At 36.5% G+C, this 22,927-nt stretch overlaps 1 protein-coding gene across 4 annotated transcripts in view; it reads left to right on the top strand.

The window, feature by feature from the left end:
• The window catches only part of EEA1 (early endosome antigen 1), a 133,972-nt gene that overhangs the window by 17,382 nt on the left and 93,663 nt on the right, over nt 1-22,927 (top strand). For all 4 annotated transcript variants that reach the window (XM_024570767.3, XM_053920957.1, XM_024570706.3 and 1 more), the window contains one exon: nt 17,840-17,932. In XM_024570767.3, the coding sequence (XP_024426535.2) occupies nt 17,840-17,932 (93 nt within the window). Of the gene's footprint in view, nt 1-17,839; nt 17,933-22,927 lie in introns of those variants that run through there.

The following is a 22,927-nucleotide window of genomic DNA, read 5'->3' as shown; positions in this document are numbered from 1 at the left end:
ATGTTTCCAACTTCCTTTTTTTCCTTTAAGTAGTCTATTTTATTTTTAATTATATTTTATTGATTATGCCATTACAGTTGTCCCGATTTTTCCCTATTTGCTTCCCTCCCCCCAGCACCCCTCACTCCCTCAGGCAGTCCCCAACCATTGTCTGTGTCTGTGGGTCACACAATAAATTCTATGACTACACCATTCCCTATACTGTACTTTACATCCCCCTGGCTTTTCTGTAACTACCTATTGGTGCTTCTTAATTCCATCACCTCCTCATCCATTCCCCTATACCCGCCTCCCATCTGGCAACCATCAAAACTCTCTCCATATCCATGATCCTGTCTCTGTTCTTCTTATTTGTTTATTTTTTTTAGATTCAATTGTTGATAGGTATGTACTTATTGCTACTTTATTGTTTATAGTTTTTACCTTCTTTTTCTTAAATAATTCCCATTAACATATCATATAATGATGGTTTGGTGATGATGAACTCCTTTAGTTTTTTCTTGTCTGGGAAGCTCTTTATCTGCCCTTTGATTCTAAATGTTATCTTTTCTGGGTAGAGCAATCTTGGCTGTAGGTTCATCTACTCTACCATTGTTTCCCTGTAAATTGTTCTTCATTTCAATTAGTGTATCTTTCATACCTGACTGGATTCTTTTAATGTTGTTGATGTCCTCACTGAGTTCCTTGAGCATCCTTATAACCAGTGTTTTGAACTCTGCATCTGATAGATTGCTTATCTCCATTTTGTTTACTTCTTTTTCTGGAGTTTTGATCTGTTCTTTCATTTGGCCTATGTTTCTTTGTCTCTTCCTTTGGCAGCCTCCCTGTGTTTGTTTCTGTGTATTAGGTAGAGCTTCTATGACTCCCTGTCTTGGTGGTGTCGCCTAATGTAGCAGGTATCCTGTAGAATCCAGTGGCACAGCCTCCCGTAATCACCCAAGCTGGGTATTTGAGGTGTGCCCTCTGTGTGGGCTGAGTACACCCTCCTCTTATAGTTGAGGTTTGGTTGCTGTTGGCAGATCAATGGGAGGGATTTATCCAGGCCAGTCAGTTGCAAGGATTGGCTGTGACCACTGACCACTAACCTCCGCCCTCCATGGATGATCAGCTGTGCAGGAGTAGGAAGGTGGTGCTCTGACGTGGTCTGTAGTTGTCCACTGGGTGCACAGGCCCTAGGGGTTCCACCTGTGTTTTGCCTGGGCCAACCTGCATAAGCTGTAAAGTAATCTGAGATGGCTGCTGCTTGTTCTGGGCTTTGAGATTCCCAGGTGAAGCCAAGCTGTGAATGTAGGCTGGCTGCTGCTAGTGCTGTGCCTGAGGCCACTTAGCTAGCGGTATGGGGGCTGTGGAATCACTGAGACCAGCTGTTGCATTTTGGAAAAGATTTGGGAAGTTGTGAAGCATGAACCAAGACAAGCCATTTATATGGAAAAGCTACTGTTAACAGCTATAAATTGGGTGGGATGGAGCCTCAGGGTATCTCTAGGGTGGAGCAAACTTTGTTAGCCAGGTTGATGGAGTCTCAGATACAGTACCCACCTAATGGCTCTGTGGCTGTGGCTGCCTTTCTGTCTGCGAGAAAGCTGTCTCCCAGGTCTTACCTTGATGCCAGGCACTTCAGTTCCTCCCTGTGTGCAACTGGTGCCTTTCAAGCTGCTACTCTGGTGCTGGAGCTCAAAGACAGTGAGTGAGTCTGAGTAAGTTCATGTGTGGGTTCTTTAAGAGGTACTGCTAGAGAGACTCCTATAGTTTCTTCACCAACTCAATCTCTGTTGGTTTTTACAGTTAGAAGTTATGGAGACTTATCTTTCTGGCACTGGAATCCTGGGCTTGGGGGCCTAGTGTGGGGTTGGGACTCCTTGCTCCCAAGATATCCATCCCTAATTTTTTCCCACCATACGTGGGTCTGAGACCAGCTCATTCTTCATCTCTATCCCTCCTACCAGTCTGGATGGATGTGGTTTCTTATATTCCGTAGTTGTCAGACTTCCATTCAACTTGATTTCTGCCAGTCTGAGTGATGGTTGTTTTATAATTTAGTTGTAATTTTGATATCGTTATGCAAGGAGGTGAGGAAATATTTTAAATACTTCAAAATATTTTAAGCAATGATTTAATTTTTAAAATAAAAATGTTTATATATACTATATTTCTAGTTATGAAAACAAATTATGTGCATCATGGAAATTTGCAAAGTTCAGAAAAGGAAAATGGAGAAGTGTAGAGCTGTAGCATAGTGGATGGATGGTTTAACATTAAGAGCACAAGTTTTGAAATCAGGTGGAATTCTAACTGTGCATTATTACATTCATGATCTTAGATAACAACCTTTTTAACAGTATTTTTTTCTTTTTGGTTAAGTGGGAACAATCCCTTTGACTTTATTCAAAGGCTTGTTGAGCGGATTTAATGTATCATTTTGTATTGTGCTTGGTATTGTGCTTGTCACAGAGGTTATATGTTAGCTGTTTTTATTATTAATAGAAAGATAGAATATTTTCCTTAAGTGAAGTTTCTTATGTTTATGACTTTGAAAATGCAGATGATCTAGGGGAAGTTGGTATTCTGAGCTTTCTTTTTAAAAAAATTTAATTTACTTATTTTTAGAGAGAAGGGAAGGGAGGGAGAAAAAGAGAGAGAGAAACATTGATGTGAGAAAGAAACATCGATCAGTTGCCTCTGGTATGCGCCCCTACCAGGTACCAAACCCACAACCCAAGCATGTGCCCCGACTGAAAATTGAGCTGGCGACCTTTTCCGCAGCAGGATAATGTCCAACCAGTCACACCAGTCAGGGTGATATTCTGAGTTTTTCAATAAGATTTGTGTCTCAGGGCTATTTTGTTTTTAAGTTTTTGAGTATAAAGGTACCAGAGCAAGTGGAGAAATCCCAGAATTTGGAATCAAAAGACCTGAGTGCAGGTTTTACCTCTGCTAGTGTGATCTTAGGAAAATCACCGAGCTACACTTGGCTCGACTTTATCTGTCCAATGAGGGCATCACTTAATGATTTCTGAAGGGCTTTTCAGGGTAAGAGTGTTAGTTGAAAATTAAGTAAGTGCCAGGATTTACTTAATCCTGGTAAAGATTAAATAACCCCAAAGTAGCATTTTAGGTATGTTATGTAACAAATCCTGATACCTTTTACCCTATTTTCTAGCATCTTTGCTGCAAGAAAACAGTGACTTCAGGAGGCAGGCATTCAGTGATAAAACCTGATAACTCCTGTAAAGTGACTTTCATATAGCACGCACTACGCCAGAGAAGATAATAGGTCTCCTGCTCATCTGAGATCTCTCCCCAGTATGCAGCCCTTTATGGCTATCTCCACTGCAAGTAAGGTACATTCATTGTGGTGGGTGCTTTGATGTGCACCTAGATTCTCCTTCAGGGTGGAGGAACATTCCCGCGTTATCTGGAATCCTGGCTGCCAAAGGCTAGCACATCCTTCTCTGGGAATTGCCCTTGCAGAAGGAAGCTACCTCACCCAAGATTATGTCCCCTTTCTGGAAGCATTCTGTTCTTAATCACTGGTTGATGTGGGGGTTACAAAGAGTCATCATCCCTTTTCTTTGATTTGGGATTTCCATGAAGGGACATCCTCGCTTTACAACTCTTAGCAGGATTAACTGAGGCTACTGTTGCAACTGTGTTACTGATCAATACTGTTCTGTTTCTCCCTGGGCCCAGTCATGCTGCCTCTGTGTTCACACAGGTGTTCTGGAGAGCACTCCTCAGTAAATCACCTGCTTGCAGATTTCAGAGTCTCAGAGTCTGTTTCCTTGGGAACCTGAATTACAAGTCATCTGCTATTTAGGTAGTTTTTCTCAGGAATTTTACATTATAAAAGATGACTTTATTCAGGATGGCTTTTATTTTTAGGAGTGTTGTGTTCTACTTCTTTGAAACTGGTATTCTACATATCTTTTGTAATTGGAATCCATGGCCAGTAGGTAAGAATTTCTGTTAGATTATAAAATGCTAAGTAATATATCTTCACACCTATTTGCTGGGATTTTGAACATGGCCCACAGATGCTCTGCTTAGGAAATTTTACTATCAGCACCTTTTGCAGTTCCTTCCAGTGAGTTTAAGACTTAAAAATGACAAGTGGCTTCTCAAACCTAGACTGTGTATGCTTATTTTGGAATATTTTCATGTCCGTCTATCTATTTGTATATTTGTTGAATCAAAATGTCTGGTACTCTAAACTTGTTTAAAATATGTAAGTCAACTTTAATTTCTTGGATATTTAGAAATACATTAGGTATTGAAAAACTTATTCTTTTACTTAATATTGAATTAATTGTATGATGTTTGTCAACACAATTTAGTTACTGGTAACTTATCTGTAATTAGTTTTAACAGTCTTGGTCTCTTACCGACTTGGTTGCTTTTTTAATTTTTTGACTTGGCTGGTTTTTAAATTACTTTCATGTAACAATGACAAAATAAGTTTTAGAGTTTTGAAAGTGTTTGTAAGAAAGCTAAGCATATATAGAAATTGGAAATATGTTTAGGGCCCAAAGGAATGATGGAATGAGAATTTGGGAGCTGAAAGGGCCATGATCTTGTCCTGCCTATGCAATTTATTGATGAAAGTTGAGATTAGAGAAATTGTCTTGATGGGTGGGTATCAGAGGGATGACTGAGGACCATTTTAGATAGTAGTAGTCTTGCTAGATTATTGAATTGATTCCTGGGAAACCTAAGTTCTTTTTTCATTACCATTTATCCCCACTTTACCCTGTTTGACCTCCACCCCCTCCTCACTCACCATACTGTTGTCCATTTCCATGAATTCTTTTTCTTTTTTGCTCGATTCCTCTATCCCCTCCAATCCTCACAACCCCCAGGAGTGTCAGTCTGTTCTCTGTCTATAAGTCTGTTCAGTTTGTTCATTAGTTTCCACATATGAGTGAAATCATATGGTACTTGTCTGTCTCTGACTGGCTTATTTCACTTAGCATACTGTTCTCCAGGTCCATCCATGCTGTTGAAAAGGGTAACGTTTCCTTCTTTTTTATAGCTTAGTAGTATTTCATTGTGTAAATGTACCATAGTTGTTTTTTCCACTTATCTACTGATGGACACGGGCTGATTCCATATTTTGGTGATTGTAAATAATGCTGCAACAAACACAGGGGTGCATATACGTTCTTTGGAATTATTATTTTGGGTGTCTTCAGATAAATTCCCAGAAGTGGAATTTCTGGATCATAAGGCAGATCCATTTTTAATTTTTTGAGGTGTCTCCACACTGCTTTCCACAGTGACTGCACCGTTCTGCATTCCCACCAACAGTGCACAAGCATTCCCCTTTCTCCATATCCTTGCCAACAGTTGTCATTTGTTGATTTACTGATGGTGGCCATTCTGACTGGTGTAAGGTGATATCTCATTGTGGTTTTAATTTGCATCTCTCTGATGATTATTGACATTGAGCATCTTTTCATATGTCCATTGGCCATTTGTATGTCCTCTTTGGAGAAGTGTCTGTGTGGGTCCTTTGCCCATTTTAAAATTGGATTATTATTTTGATATTGAGTTTTATAAATTCTTTATAAGTTTTGGATATTAACCCCTTATCATGTATATCAGTGAAATGTTCTCCCATTCAGTGGGTTGTCTTTGTATTCTGTTGATGATTTTCTTTGCTGTGCAAAAACTTTTAGTTTGATGTAGACCTGTTTATTTTTTCTCTTCTTTTATTTGCCCAAGGAGATATAGAAGAAAAAAAAGTGTTGCTATGAGAAATGTTAGAGATTTTACTCCCTAAGTTTCATTCTAGGATTTTTATGGATTTGGGTCTTTCATTTAGGTCTTTAATCCATTTTTAGTTTATTCTTGTGTGTGGTTTAGTTTCATCTTTTTGCATGTGTCTGTCCAATTTTCCCAACACTGTTCATTGAATAAACTGTCTTTAGCTCATTGTATGTGTTTGCCTCCTTTGTCAAATATTAATTGACTATAGAGGAATAGGTTTATTTCTGTGATCTCTATTCTGTTCCATTGATCTATGTGTCTGTTTTTATGCCAGTATCATCCTGTATTGATTGCTATGTTCTTATAATATAGTTTGATGTTAGGTAGGGTGATTCCTCCACCTTTGTTCTTCTTTCTCAAGATCTCTGTTGCTGTTCAGGGCCTTGTGTGGTTCCATATACATTTTTGAAATGTTTGATCTAGTTCTGTAAAATAGGTCATTGGTATCTTGATAAGTGTTGGTTTGAATCTGTAGATTGCTTTGGGTAGTATGTACATTTTAATGATGTTAATTATTCCTATCCTAGAACTTTCTGTATGTTTCCACTTATTTGTATCTTCTTCATTTTCTATCTTCAGTGTCTTATAACTTTCTGAGTACAGGCCTTTTACATTCTTGGTTAAATTTATCCTTCAGTATTTTATTCTTTTTGTAGCAATTGTGAATGGGGTAGTTGGTTTTTTTTTTATATTTCCCTTCCAGATAGTTCATTATTGGCATATAAAAAGGCAAATGATTTCTGGATATTAATTTTGTATCCTGCTACTTTACTGAATTCATTTATTAGTTCTAGTAGTTTTGGTGGAGTCTTTAGGGTTCTCTATGTACAGCATCGTGTCATCTGCAAATAATGACAGTTTTACTTCTTTCTTTCCAACTTGGGTGTCTTTTACTTCTTCTTCTTGTCTGGTTGCTGTGACTAGGACTTCTAGCACTATGTTGAATAGAGTGGTGAAAGTGGACATCCCTGTCATGTCCCCAGTCTTAAGGGAAATGCTTGTAGTTTTTGCTTCTTGAGTATGATATTGACCTTTATTTTGTTGAGGTATGTTCTCTTTATTCCCATTTTGCAGAAAGTTTTTTTTTTTTAAATCATACATGGGTGTTGTATTTTATCAAATGACTTTCTGCTTCTATTTATATGATCATGTGATTTTTATCCTTCATTTTGTTTATGTGGTGTACCACGTTTTCTGATTTGCAAATTTACCAACCTTGCATCCCTGGAATAAATTCCAATTGATCATGGTGAATGATCTTTTTGATGTATTACTGTATTCAGTTTGGTAAAATGTTGTTGAGACTTTTAGCACCTATGTTTATCAGGGATATTGGCCTATAATTTTTCTTGTTTGTAGTGTGTTTATCTGGTTTGGGGATTAGGACAGTGCTGGCCTCGTAAAATGAGCTTGTGAGTTTTCCCTCCTCTTTAATTTTTTGGAATAGTTTGAGAAGGAGAGATGTTAGTTCTTTTCTGAATGTTTGGTAAAATTCACCTGTGGAGCCATTTGGTCCAGGGCTTTGCTTTGTTGGGAGTTTTTTGATTACTCCTTCAATTTCACTAGATGTAATATTTCTATTTAGATTTTGATTCTTTCTGATTCAGTTTTGGAAGGTTGTATGTTTCTAGGAATTTATCCATTTTGTCCAGGTTGTCCAATATGTTGGCATTATAGCTGTTTGTAATATTTTCTTAAAGTTTGTGTTTCTCTGCTGTCAGTTGTTACTTCTCATCTTTCATTTCTGATTTTATGTATTTGGGTCCCCTCTTTTTTTGTCTTGATGAGTCTGTTTAAAGATATGTCAGTCTTATTTATCTTTTAGAAGAACTAGCTCTTGGATTCATGGATCTTTCGTATTGTTTTTTTGAACTCTTATTTATTTCCGAGGGATTTTTATTATTTCCTCCTTCTACTCACTTTGGGCTTTGTTTGTTGTTCTTTTTCAAGTTCCTTTAAGTGTAAAGTTAGATTGTTTATTTGAGCTTTTTCTTATTTGTTGAAATAGGCCTGTATTGCTATGAATTTGCCTCTTAGGACTCTTTTCCCAGTGTCCCCCAGATTCTGGATTGTGTGTCCTCATTTTCTTTTGTTTTGATTTCTTCCTTGATCTCATTGTTAACCCATTCATTGTTTAATAACGTGTTATTAGCTTTTATGTTTTTGTGTGTTTTCAGTTTTCTTCTTGTGATTGACTTCTTATTTTATGGCACATGGTCAGAGAAGATGCTTGATATGATTTCAATCTCATTAAATTTATTGAGACTTGTTTTGTGTCCTAACAAGTGGTACATCCTAGAAAATGTTCCATGTAATCTCAAAAACAATGTATATTCTGCTGCTTTGGGGTGAAATGCTGTGAAGATACCACTTAAATCCATTTGATCTAGTGTGTCACTTAAGGCCACTGTCTCCTTGATTTCCTGTCTGGAAGAGCTAACTATTGAAGTCAATGGTGTGTTAAAATCCCTGACTATGATTATATTTCTGTTATCTCTCCCTTTGTGTCCATCAATGTTTGCTTCACATATTTAGGTGCTCCTATGTTGGACATGTAAATGTTTACTAGGGTTATATCCTCTTGTTGGATTGTTCCCTTTATCATTATGTTGTGTCCTTTGTCACTTACTATACATAACCTTGGTTTTAAAGTCTATTTTGTCAGATATAAGTATTGCAATCCCAGCTTGTTTTTCCTTTCCATTTGCATGAAATAGTTTTTCCATCCCCTTAGTTTTAAGTTTCTTGGTGACATCAGTGCTTTGTTTTTCTTATCAATTCAGCTATCCTAAGTTTTTTGATTGGAGCATTTAAACCATTTACATTTGTAGTGATTATTGATAGGTACATATTTATTGCCATTTGACTTTTTAAAACTATGTTCCTTTGTTTCTTTTCCTTAATGCAAGCCCTTTAAATTTGTTGTGATTCTGTTTTGTGGTAGTGAACTCCTTTAACTTCTTTTTGTCTGGGAAGCCCTTTATTTCTATTTCAATTTTAAATGATAGTCTTACTGGGTAAAGGAGCCTTTGCTGTAGGTTCTTGTTTTTCATCACTTTGAATATTTCATGCCAATCCCTTCTGGCTTGAAACGTTTCTGTTGATAAATCAGTTAACATTCTTTTCTTTTTTTTTTTTTAATGTATTTATTGATTATGCTATTACAGTTGTCCCATCCTCCCCCCCCCACTCCACTCCATCCTGCCCACCCCCTCCCTTCTTATGGGAGCTTCATTGTAATTAACTAATTGCCCTCCGCCTGACCCTTAAAAGAAGCTTTTAAGATTCTTTCCTTGTCTTTAACCTTTGCCATTTTAATTATGATGTGTCTGGGTGTGGGCTTCTTTGGGTCCCCTTTGTTTGGGACTCTCTGGCTTGTATGTCTATTTCCTTTGCTAGGTCAGGGAATTTTTCAGTCATTATTTCTTCAAATACATTCTCTATCCCTTGCTCTATTTCTTTCCCTTCTGGTACCCCTGTGATACAGATGTTACGCTTCATGTTGTCTCAAAGGTCCCTTAAACTGTTCTCATTTTTTTTTATTGTTTTTTATTTTTGGTGCTCTGACTGGTTGTTTTTTTTCCTACCTTCTCTTCTTAATCACTGATTCAGTCCTCTGCTTCATCTAACCTACTCTTTATTACTTCCAGTGTATTATTTATTTCAGATGTTGCATTCTTCATTTTTGACTGGTCCTCTTTTCTGCTTTCATGTACTTTTTCATGCTGTTGAGTATCCTTATAATCATTACTTTAAAGTCTATATCTATTAAATTGCTTGCCTCCATTTCATTTAGCTCTTCTTCTGGAGAATTCTTTTGTTCTTTCATTTGGGGCGTGTTTCTCTGTCACCTTATTTTGGCTGCCTCTTTGTGGTTGTTTCTATGTGTTAGGTAGATTTGCAAAGGCTCTGGTGCAGGCCTCTGTGAGGATATACCTGTGACTCTCCCTGGACAACCTGTTTGGAGCTTTCGGTGATCCACAACTTGTGGCTCCCTCTGCTAGATCTGGGTGTGTGTGGAAAGGACCAAGTTTACCCAAGGCTTCCTTTTACTAGTACCAGGCCCATGGGCAGGTGAGCAAAAGTCTCAAAGCACCCACATATCCACTTCGACCTGCAGGCCGTCTATTAGGCTTAGTCACTAAAAGCTTTGGCTGTACTCCTCAGCAGATCTTAAGCTCCACGGGGTGGGGAAAGAGGGATGCCTGTGTGTGGGACTACTGCTTCCACCCAGGGTGTATGGAGCAGAGTGCTCTGCCCAAGAAAGACGATTTGCGCAATGTGGGGGAATGACTGAAAGCACAGGGATCATGCAGGATGACTGTTCAGCTGTTTTCCCAGTGCCACCAACCCCAGACAGACATTCTTCTCACTGCTTTAGTTCACTCTGCTCTCTCTCCACCAGAGCCCAGGGTAAGTGGCTACAAACCAGATTGTGTACATTGGCCCTTTAAGAGGGTGGCTGCATTTCTAGCTGTTGGTGGACAGAAACCCTGCTACTTTTCACAGCCGAATGTTATGTATGCGCCTTTCCTGGTTTTGGTGGTCTAGGCTGGGGAGCCTGGCTTGGGGTTTTAGACCCCATACTTCTCTGGAGGAAACCCCCACAACTGAGATATGCTTCCAGAACTTCAGCTGCCCATCCCATGGGAGCCCAGCCAGCCCCCTCATGCCTCTGTACTTCCTGCTAGTGTTGCTGTGATTTCTTCTGTCAGTTCGTGGTTATAAGGCTTCTCTCTAGCTAGTCTTCATATGGATATTCAGGATGGTTTTTCTACCTTTTAGTTGTAATTTGAGTTTGGTCCTGGGAAGGGGTGAGTGTATCTTCCACCTAATCTGCTGCCATCTTGGATCCTCACAGAAACCTAAGTTTTAATTACAGCTTTACCATTTAATAGCAGAGTGATGTCAGGTAAGACAATTATACTTTCTAGGGGTGAGTTACTTCATCTATGAAGTTATACAATTATAATATTATTTCTGAGATGCTTGATTTCTGATTTGCTTTCTGAGATGTTCCCAGCTTTTACATTTTGATTTGGGGAGAGGTGCACTTATTAATAAGTGCCTACTATTTATTGTATATCTACCAAATGCAAGGCACTGATTTGAACATTTTACGTATATTTTTAATTTAATCTTCACAAGTCTCTGAGGCTGACATTATTAGTTCCACTTTAAAAATGGGAATTAGAAACTTAGAGAAGTTATATAAATTTACCAAGCTTCTAAGTGGGTAAACTAGAAGTTGAATTCAGGTCTTTGTGACTCTATATTCTAAATTTTGATTCACCGTTCCTAGATTTAGGTGGACTTTTGTTTTTGGAACACTTGACAGGCCCTGCTAAAAACAGGAACCCATTATATTTAGATAAACATATGCTTATAACCCCCCTTCTCTGGCACAGTGTAGTACTGTATGTCAGCAGGTTAGGTGGGAAAGACTTAGGAAGCAGAAGTATATTGTGTCTTGGTGCATGAGAAATTTTGAAGAGAGCTGCAATCAATTGTAATGGAGATTGGAATGAAGAGTAGCAGTGACTGATTTTAAGGTGAAGATGTAGAGCAAGCAGAAAAGGGCTTAAGAGACAAATTGTTAGGATTAGGAGAACAGAAAGTATAAAATGAAAAATAGAAGTTTCCTTCTCCAAGGATTATTTCCAATAGTGTCTTGTGTATCTTTCCACATTTTTTTGATGCATATAACCACTAACATTATACAAATATAATCATATACTTCATATAAGTTTGCTTTTTTTCACTTAATATAAATTGGAGATCTCTTAGAATCAGCACTTTCAGACCTGCCTCTTACTGTTTATTTTTAATAACTGCGTTATATTCAATTGTGTGGACTACCAAAGCTTAGCTAATCTCCTACTGAAGGACACTTAGTTTGTTGCCAGTTTTGCTGTTGTAATTATGACTGCAGTGAATATGCTTGTACACATATAGGTGGTACTTTTCTGAATCTGTCCACTGGGTAATCTCCTACCAGTGAGTCAGAGAGTATGTACATTTTTTTATATTTAGTTAGACTCCCACTAACAATGTTTGAAAATGCTGGTTTTCCAACCCTCTTTCCACCAACGAGTATTGTCAGAGGATAAAAACATCTTTATTTTACTCAAATATCCTGAAAACCAGATTGGCAAATTGTCATTTAGTCTTCCATTTTCTTTTAACTTAAAAAGTTAAAAAGGAAAAGATGGAAAATGGAATGATATAAACTTTGGAGTAGTTATATTAAGCCTTTGTCAATGTATAAAATCTATTGTGTTTGGTTAAATTCAGGTGGACACTTTTATTGTGTCCTTACTAGAAATTATGGTGAATACCTCACTCTGTATAGGGATCCCATCCCCCCAAAAGTTTTGTTTTCTCTTTGTAGAGAAGATATGACATCACATTTACTGTATTTATGGTATCTACTGCTGCATAATAAACCACCCCCAAACTTTGGCTTTGGCTTAAAACAAACACCATTTTATTTGCTCCAGATTCTGTAGGCTAACAATTTGCGCTAAGTTAGCTGAGTGGCTCTTCTACTGGTCTCTTCTGGAGTTACTCAGACAGCTGGAGTTATCTGTTTGTTTGATTGGAATGCGTAGTCTACGGTGACCTCACTAGATTGTTGATGATGTGCCCGTGGCTAGCCTGGGCTTCCAGAGTGGCAGGAGAGTTTCCAGCAACAAGAGGGCAAATCTCATCTTGCCAGCACTTTGCAAGTCTCTGTTTGTGTCTTGTTTGCTACTCTACTGGCAGCCAAGTCAAGTCTCATGGCCAGTCCAGAGTCCATGTGGGAGAGGATTACACAAGAGGATTACCGGGGTGTTTAAACATAGGTGTGATTCATTGGGGGTCATTACTGTAGCAATCTCCAATAGGCACCACTTTATTTTTCCTAAATGTTACAAGAAAAGTATAAATAATAGACAGTAGAATTTAAAGGACAGAAAGTTTTCCTAACTGAGGAGGAAGATCAGGGAAGTTTTTGTCATTTAAGTTGAAAAAACTAATTTTATCAAAAGTTACAAAATGGTGATTTCTGAAGTTTTCATTCCTTCTACATTCATTGACATTTTTCTGTAAAGAGCTTTTCATCATTCACCAGGGCTCCGTGGTTCCCATGAACTTCAGTGTATACTGTAAATCAGGATGAGTGCTCAGTTCTTTTTATTTAACTACTCATTTTCAGAATAAGAGTTGGTATGCTACTTTAGTAGTGATCAGTGAGGCTTATTTATTTTTTGACTTTCTTTTTCCTTGAAAAAATAGAACTTAAGGGTTTTTTTATATACTATTTTATGAACTCATGGGTTTATAGATATTTAGTGGCTTTCCATCATTTGAAGTCAGTGTGAATTTTGATTTGCAAATTGTCCCAACTTTAGCTAGTGTTAGGGCCTCCAAGGTGACTTTTGTCGTTATGACAGGACCCTATTCATGTTTGATAGCTACCTTGCTTTTTTGGCATAAGGTGTCCATAGGTTTATCTTGTAAAATTTCTCCTCCAGGCTTGGAATCAGCTATTTCTCCAAAAAGTCCTGGCTCCTTTCAGCGGGGAACGCTATTTAGATAGCACTGTCTGGGCATTTAAGGTGCTCCTTGCCTCTGGGTTGTCATTGCTTGTAAGTGATGAGAACTAAGATATATTTATCTTTAAATATCGTTTTGTAAGCTTTTAAGCAATAGAATTAAGAGGAGTATATCTTTAAATACATATTTACATATTAAATACATATTAAAGATATAAATACATATATATCTTTAAATACATATTTAAAGATATATGAAAGCAAACAAAATGGGTTCAAATTTAGGAATACAAAACGGTTTTTACTTCTTTGATTTTTGTTTTTGTTTATTTTGCATTTTATTTATTTTATTTTTAGAGAGAGGGGGAGGGAGGGGGAAAGGGAGAGGGAAAGAAACATCAATGAGACAGAGAAACATCGATCTCCTCTTTTAAGTGCCCCAACCAGGGACCGAACCTGAAACTCAGGTATGTGCCCTGACTGGGAATTGAACTGGTGACTTTTGGCTTTGCAGAATGATGCCCAACCAACTGAGCCACACTGGTCAGGGCTGGTTTTGTATTTTTATCTATTTTAACTTATACTGAATTTCTTCGTTTGTAACATTTGCATAATATTTTTTTCTAAAAATATACATAAAATAGCTTTAAAATAACAGTATTAATATTACTGTTAATAAGATTACTGAATGATTTTTACTTTTTAGCAGTTTTTTTTCCTTATACTATTCAGTATATCTCACTAAGGCTATATAATCAAAATGCTGTGTTCTTAAATCACTTGGGATAATTATTTTAATCACCAACTTTAGATTCTATTAGATTTAAAAATATTTTTTAAATTTTAAAACTGTGATAACATAAAGTTTAACATCTTACCTGTTGAAGGTATACCATTAATATCGTGCCACCGTGACAACTGTCTGTCTTTGTAGTTTTCACTATCTCAAACTGAAACTCTGTACCACTTAATGGTAAGTCACAATTCCTCCTACCCACTAGCCTCTGGTAACCACTATTCTACTTTCTATCTCCATGAATTTGATTATTCTGTGTACCTCATGTAGGTGTAGTTTTATACATATTGGCCCTTTTGTGTCTGGCTTATTTCTTTTAGCATAATGCTTCCTAAGTTCATCCATGTTGTAGCATGTTTTAGAATTTCCTTTCCTTTAAAGGTGGAATAATACTCCATGATATGTATTTACCACATTTTGTCTATTCATTCGCCCATCAGTGGACGTTTGAGTTGTTTTCATCTTTTACCTATTGTGAATAACGCTGCTATGAAAATTGGAGTACAAATATCCATTTATATTAGACTGACATTTTTAATAAATGCTGATTATTATTAACTTATGTTAGAGAATTTAGGAGGAAAAGCAAAATTTTCCCCCTGGGAAGGTAAAAGGTTGAGGTAAATGAAGGGTTTGATTTTGGACATGATTCATTTCAGGTGCTTTGGGAAACCAATTAGGAAGCAATTGGAAATGTGGGTATTGAGGTGTAGGGTGCTAAAGTAGATCTTTTGTAGTTGGGTGAGATGATGGCACCTTGAACTAAGGTAGTGACAAAGGAGATGGACAAAGGATAGATTCAGAATTCATATAGGTGATTGAATTAATTTGGCTTTTGGAGGTGAAGTTAAGGAAGAGAGGTGATGCTTTGGATTTAGGCAAGATAGGTATTGGTGTTTCTGGAACTTTAGAGAGAATACAGATGGGTGAAAGGTTTGTTAAGAAAAGATAATGACTTCGGTTGAATAAGCTGATTTTGGGGTGCTTTCCTGGCTTTCCGGTAGAGATATTTAGCAGAACAGGAAAATAAGATTTTGAAGTTCAGCATAGATCTGGATTAGATTTAGAGTTTTATTATTGTCAGCATTGGGGGATAATTAAAATTAAGGCAGTAAATGTGGTCACTTAGAGAGAGTATATGGTAAGAAGGTCAAGCATGATAACTCCCTGAGAAGCCCTGGGATGCTTTCCATGAAATTAAAAAAAATTTTCTCCATGAAATAGTACTTGTCATTCGTACATATACATTCTCACTTTATCTGTTATGTGGTAAGTTCTTAGCTTTCAATAGTAGAAAAAGGGTAGTAAGGGCCTTAAGAAATCTTTGGTTATCCATTTATGTATAATAAATGGATCAGGTAATAATTTAAAGCTCCTTTCTTAAGGTCTGCATAGAGTAGATAGCTTTTCAAACTTTTTGAATTTGAAAATCTTTCTAATTGGTTTTTATAGTGGGCCGAGGATGAAATAGAGTAACAAGATCAGTGCTGAAAATTACATTTTATAAGAAATCCTTATAAAAGGATTTATACAGGACGAGGGGAGACATTAAAAATTTGGTAGCTCTGACTCAGTATATCACCAAATATTAGAAAAAACTTTTGGTATTCATCTATAAATATTTGTTTTTTTCATGCTACTAGATGTTTGTTTTGTTTCTGTTTTTTTTTTTCTACTATTAGATTTAGTGATTGAATTGCAGGACACAGCTATTGGTTATTTTGGAATACAGCAGTGCATTTGTAGATTATTTAATTGTATTCAATATACAACTAATCAGAATAGATAAATTATTCAAAGAAACTTCATGTTGTTAAAACTTCTATTATAGTGATATGTTCTTTAAAGGTACAGTAAAAAATGATAACTTTCTTTGTGCTTTTTTTTTTGCCCATTAAAGTACTGTTCTTTCTTCAAAAGCTTGAATTTGATTTTTTGTTAGCAGTTTTTGCAGAGTTTAGTACTGCTTTCTGTCGGTCATATGGTTGTTGGTAGTATGGATCTGGTTCTGTATCACCAGCAAGCGGGTGTAGCCTATCTGTTGCAGGTTTCTTATTTGGCTGAAGTAAATACCTCGAATACCTCTTGGGCTTATTCAGGTCTGTTTGATAGGATTATTTTAGGCAAATTTTAAAAAGGGTATTTTTGGTGATGGTAATAAGATTATTACAAGATTTTTGTCTATTGAGGCAAATGTGTAGTGAATTGTTCTAGATCATGGGTGCGGGAAGTACATCTCAGTGAGTATTTCCAATGGAGAAGAAGAATAAGTTAGTGATTAAAAGCCAGACTGCTTGAGCTAAAATTCCTCTATTCCATTTATTAGCCATGTAATTTGGGGCAAGTTACTTAGGTTCTAGCTTGGTTCTCTCTTGTTCAAAGTGAGAATGATAGAATTATTTTTTTAAATAAGGATTATTAGTTCTTTTGCTCTGAATCTGTTTGCTCAATGTTTTAATAGATTTTCAGTTCCATTAAGGTAACTCTTAGATATTAATGAATGATTATGTTAGATGATAAAGGTTGCAGGGGAAAAAAAGAACTTTAACTCTACAAACTATATCTTTGGTGGTGCAATATCAAGTATTGGAGACAGATTGGTAATGGTTGGTATGGGTGGTAGGTGGGTGGGTGACTAGATAATGTGAACTGTGTTGGTCTTTTGAGCACCTCTTAAATGGTTGTAGTTTAGTTGGTATGGCAGACAGAGCAATGCAAGAGGAATCAGATCAGTATTTTATTCCTGTTTCTTTCTGATTTTTGTTCAACAAAATCTTGAGAAGTCCTTTGGCTGCTTTGAATCTGTCTTCCATTTATAGAGATAACCTTTTTCCTGCCTCTCACAGAGATGTCATTATGATTAAATTAGATGTTCTGTGAAAGTGGGTTGAAACTGTAAAGCACTATATCCAAAAGTAAAATTTTTATTGATTTAAAAAGAGTAAAAATAAGATAATGCATATAGAAATCTTGATACAGTATTAGGTACAGTCAGTTTGCAGTAAAGAATAGCTGCTAGGACTGTTTGTTATTATTGAGAACATCTACTTATGAGGGGGGACCCCAAAAACCCTGAAATTTATTTATAAAAAAATGTGCATTTATTCTTACACGTTTAAACTTCAGTCACCTTTTAAAGTACTCTCCATTTGATGCAATATACCCATCAACACTTTTTTCCACTGCTCAAAACAGTTTTTGAACTCATCAATTTTGATGTCTTTTAGTGCTTCTGCCATTTTTTATTTTACCTCTTCCACATTGGCAAAACATTTCCCTTTGAGGACTTTTTTCATGAAGGGAAACAGGAAAAAAAAAGTCGCTTGGGGCCAGATGGGGTGAATAGAGATGGGGGTGGGGTGGGCATGGGGGTCATGCAATTTTTGGTCAAAACTTCTGAGCACTCATCCTGGTATGGGCAGGTATGCTTGTAAATCACCCATCATGAAATGGACAAATGCCTTGAAAAACTCTTCAAAAAAATTCCCTGAAAATGAATGCAGCCTCTCACAACAATGCCAGCTGATACAGATGGGTTCCTAGAACACTCACCTAGTGGGGGAAGCCTGTACTACAAGGGGCCCACCCTCTGGAAGATAATTTGGATGTTTTTTGGGGGGTTACCCCTCATATGTATTAGCCTAGACCTGATTACTAGGGTATTACCAAGGGTATTAAATACTTTATGAATATATTGTTAATATATGCTTTGATTTCCCATCTTCTGTTTATGTTTCAGACTCCTGGGAGAGTTGGCTCTCAAGGTTCTGACTTAGATTCTTCAGCAACTCCTGTTAACACCGTGGATGTCAATAATGAAAGCTCTTCAGAGGTATGAAAAATAATAATTTGATAATAAAATTCAATATTATTTAAGGGGAAATAAATATTTGGCATAATGATTGGTAAAGTTTCATAGGAAGAGTTACTATGTCTTCCTTACAAAGGACTGTGACTTGAATCGTGCTTGTGGATATATACTGGTGCTTAGCTGTGAGAATGAGGAAATGGATATTAAGGCTGAAAATAATATTGCTAATATGTCTTTAATGCTAATGTCATTACAACTTCATGAAGATTTAAAATCTGTTGGTAAAGAATTCTCAGTTAATAAGTACCTATTTATGTGTTTCTACTGTCATGAACTGCTGAGCTAATGAAAAATTAGGTTATCTTTAAAATTTCATAAGAACTTTTATTTTACCTTTGATAATTAAAAATTAACAGAGAAAGCAAATATGTCTAAAAAAGAAATAACTTAAATTTTTGAGGGCAGCCTTAGTAATTGCTTTATTATAATTATTTTTAAACAAACAATATTTGCACATTGTAGAGAAAAGAGGTAAGGAAAGAGAATAAGGTAAAACCACGCACAATACTGTCCCTGAGAGATCTACATACATCCTGCTCTGATAGTTAGTTGCCCCTTTCTGGGTCCAGCAGTACCACCTACCGAGGCCCCTTTTCTCCGTTCTCTCCTCCGTCACCTCTTGGTTAATGAGTCCCTCTCATGTGTGTTTTGGGTATATTTTTCTTTCTAACATTCATCTTTCTGTTTTTTCTCTCTGACCATTTATCTTTTCATCCATCTTATGTATATGTGTATTAACTATAATATTTTACAAGATTGTGAGACCAAGAAGGAAAGTACCAGATGAGCTTCATTAAAAACAAGTTTTTAAGGAAATGTCTTTAAGAAAAATATTCCAAACTCTGTTCATGATATGATGAATTTAAAGTGCTCAGCTATAACAGCTATAACCCTGGAAAGAAATCTGTTAGTAATTGTTGATCTCAGTCAGACCAAAAAGAAAATCTCCAATGGGTAACGAATAGTGCCTGGTAATCTTGCTGTATTTTCTTATTAGGGTCATTTTCTTACTTTATGAGGTAGTTGTTCTCTCTTCTCTAGCCTCAAACCTCCCACGTGTCTCGTCCTGTTCCCACCTTCTTCAGTCACCTATATCACGAGAAAACAGGAACCATGAGATGAAATGTTCTTGTTCTGTCACCAAACTTATACTTGCACCTGTGTTCTCTTCCTTATTTTAATAAGACCAGTTTCTTTTCTTATCAAATTTCAATCCTTTCTCTTGTGACTGGAATCCATTCTCTCTCACATTCTCAGTTTATCTTCTGTCCCTTTTGTTTTTACCTATGTCATGAATTATTCCCATCAGCATATATTTGCTCTAGAGATGCCACTAACTTGGGACTCCCTTAAATTAAGTTCTGTGCTTAAAATTCTTCAGACTATACAATAACATAAATTCCAACAACTAACCTAATTGAGAGTTACTGGTGATTATGAATTCTCAGGGGAAATTGTGTATCCCATGTGCCCATTGCTAAGGTACAGACTTGTCCAGGTCACTGTTGATCTCTTCTCTGCACCCCCTCCCCTATTTCTCTCTTTCAATCTCTCATTTTCTCTCTCAGGTTTGTTTCCCTTTTACTCCGAGGCTGGCTTCCCATTTGGAACAAACTCTAGGTTTTATCATTTTGCCCTTCTCAGCCATCTAAATGGAATTTGAAATATCATGGTCTCCAGAAATACTAAGAAATAAAGCAATGGCTTGCTTTCTTGCTTATTTATGTTATGTTTTATATTTTATTATACGTAATGTATATAATATTGTCTTAGTCATTATGGGCTGTTATAACAAAAGTACCATAAACTAAGTGGCTTAAACAACAGACATTTATTTCTCACAGTTCTGGAGTTTGAGAAGTGCAGGATCAAAACTCCAGGAAATTTTATGTCTGGTGAGGGCCTGCTTCCTGGTTCATACATAGGTGGCTGTCTCGCCTGGCAGAAGGGGCAAGAGAGCTTTCAGGTCTCTTTTATAACCGCACTAATCCCATTCATGTGGACTCCACCCTCAGGGTCTAATCACCTCGAAAGGCCCCACCTCCTAACTCCATCACATTGTGGGTTAGGATTTCAACATGAATTTGGGGGTACAGAAACATTTAGTTCATAACAAATATATAATATGTACAATTATATAATGTAATAGTGATATTCTATATCATTTAGTTATTACCAGGACAGTTGTTCAGACTGTTTAGTATATCGTATTGCCAGAGGCAAATGTCTTTGTCTACTCTTTATCCCTTTCCAGTCTGGCTTCCATCCTTAATACCTACTGAAACTACTCATAATAACCTACTTATCTATTGCACACAATGCAATGTACGGATCGTGTATCATAGTAATGTATACTTGAAACTTATGTGACCCTATTAACCAATGTCACCTCAATAAATTTAATAAAAAACCCCCTACGTAATGCCAAATTTGATTTTCATTTTCCTGGTCCTTTGGCTAAACAGAGCAGGTTTTTCTTAGGGCGTTTTTGTAAGTGCCCACTGAATTTCCAGGTTGCCAGCTTCTCTAGTAACTAGTCTAGATTATATGAGGCAAAAAGAAAATCCAGAGTACTTACCACTGTGTCAGTCTTTGGGTCTTGAAATTTTTAGCTGGTCTGCCTTATTCTGTTTACTTTGCAGAGTCTTCTGATGTTTTATATATAATATCTAGGGATTTTTACTTAGCAAGAGGAATAGGGAAAAGTGCATCTATTCCATTTTGTCTGGAACTAGAAATCTGCCCATTTAAAAATTGGATTTATCTTTTTTACTATCGAATTGTGAGAGTTCTTTATTCCAGATCAAAGTCCTCCATCAGTGTATTAATTGCCTTCTATTCACCCTATTGAAGGTAATGGGGATGGCTGAATACATAATTAACCTAAAAATTGTCAGATGAAATCAAGAGTAGTTAGTCACATAAACTCACAGTCCGGGGAGCAGGACATCGCATCCCATGCAGAGCCATGTGAGGATTGCACTTAGGAACAAAATGAGCAACCAGGGGCTGTGAGAGGCCGGCCGGCTTTATTGTGTCAAGAGAGTGCGATGCCCCGTGGTTCCCACAGGATGATGTGATTGGCTTGTTTGAATAACTCCATGGATGGGGGGAAACTGAAACACACTACTCAGGGATAATAAGGAGGCCCTGTGCCTGTTTCCTGTGGAAAAGAGGGTTTTTTGACTAGAGGACCTTATCTATAGGAGCAGAGGGGGAAGGAGAACTTAACACTTAAGTTGTCTGAAATGTCTCAGTTTCACCACTTATAATACGAGGCCTTAATTGTAGGCCTTACACCTCAGTCAGATATATGTGATGTGGATATTTTCTTAGTCTGTGACTTGTTTTTCATTTTGTTAGTGATGTTTTCAAGGAGAAATTTTTAATTTGGGCGAAGTCCAATTTGTCAGCCTTTTTTTTTTTTTTACGGTTAATGCTTTTTGAGTTCTATGATTTTTTTTTTTGTACCTCCAAGATTGCAAAGACATTCTGTTATGCTTTCCTTTGATTTAAAAAAAAAATCTTTTTAGGTTGTACCTGTAAATCTATGATTTATTTAAGATTTTTTATTTTTATTTTTTATTTTATTTTTGATATATTTTATTGAATTTGCTATTACAGTTGTCCCAATTTTTTCCCCTTTGCCCCCCTCCACTGGGTACCCTCATTCCCTCCAGCAGTCCCCTCCCTTAGTTCATGTCCATGGATCATGCATATAAGTTATTTGGCTACTTCATTTCCTGTACTGTTCTTAACATCCCCCTGTCTATTTTGTACCTACCAATTTGTACTTCTTACAGTGTGATATAGTGTTTAAAATTCATTTTTTCCACATAGATATGGAAACCACATTTTCCCATATGGTTGTTTTAGTACCATTTGTTGAAAATATTACCTTTTCCCATTGAATTACATTTTCACTTTTGTGAGAATTCAGTTGACCTTATATGTCTGTCTGTATTTCCATTATCTTTATTCTGTTTCATTGGTCTTTATGTATATCTGTATATTTATGTCAATACTGTCTTAATTACTATAGTTTCATAGTAAGTCTTTAAAATCAGATAGTTTAAGTCTTCCAATTTTGTTGTTCTTTTCAAATGTTTTCTCTTTTATGTAATAGGGTTCTTTGCACTTCTATATTTATACTTCAGAAAAGTTTTATTAAGATTTTGATAAGGATTATATATAATCTATACATTAATTTGGGGGAGAGAGGCTATTTAATATTGAATCTTCTGATTCTTACACACAATATAATTCCATTTCTTTAATTTTATGAGCTGTTTTGCAATTTTCAATGTAGAAGTCTTACATATCTTTTTTTAAAAATTGTATTTTTTTAGAGACGAGAAGTGAGGGAGAAAGAGAGGGAGAGAAACATTGATGTGTGAGACAAATATTGATAGGCTGCCTTTCACACGCCCCCAGCTGGGGACCTGGCCTGCAAACCAGGCATGTGCCCTGACTGCGTGAGTCAATTCCCTGACCTTTCGGTTCTCAGGCTGGTGCTCAGTCCACTGAGCCACACCAGCCAGGGCCTTATACATCTTTTATTAAATTAATTTATTGATAATTTGTGTTTTTTCATGCTAGTGTAAATAGTATTGCTTCTAATTTTATTTTCCACTTGTTTGTTTCTGTGATATAGAAGTCAACTTTTGTATGCCTATTTTTTATTTTACAACCTGGCTAAATCATTTATTCATTCCAATAGCTTTTTTGGGGGGTAGGTATATTAGGATTCTCTAAAGAGAAACAGCCAATAGATTCATATATATGTGTGTTCTGAGCACCATAGCATAATGAATACAGTACAGTAATCATACTCAGTAAATACTTTTGAATGAACTGTGGAAATGTACAGTAAATAAACCACAGTAAAGTGAAAGGTATAAAGCTGTGATACGAAAAAAAAAAATCAATGATGCCTTTTAAATTTTTTCTTGTTTT

The sequence above is a fragment of the Desmodus rotundus genome, chromosome 3 (assembly GCF_022682495.2).
Source record: "Desmodus rotundus isolate HL8 chromosome 3, HLdesRot8A.1, whole genome shotgun sequence".
Classification (NCBI taxonomy): Eukaryota; Metazoa; Chordata; class Mammalia; order Chiroptera; family Phyllostomidae; genus Desmodus; species Desmodus rotundus.
Note: the sequence above shows the minus strand (reverse complement) of the source record. Positions and strands in the feature narration are given on the sequence as shown.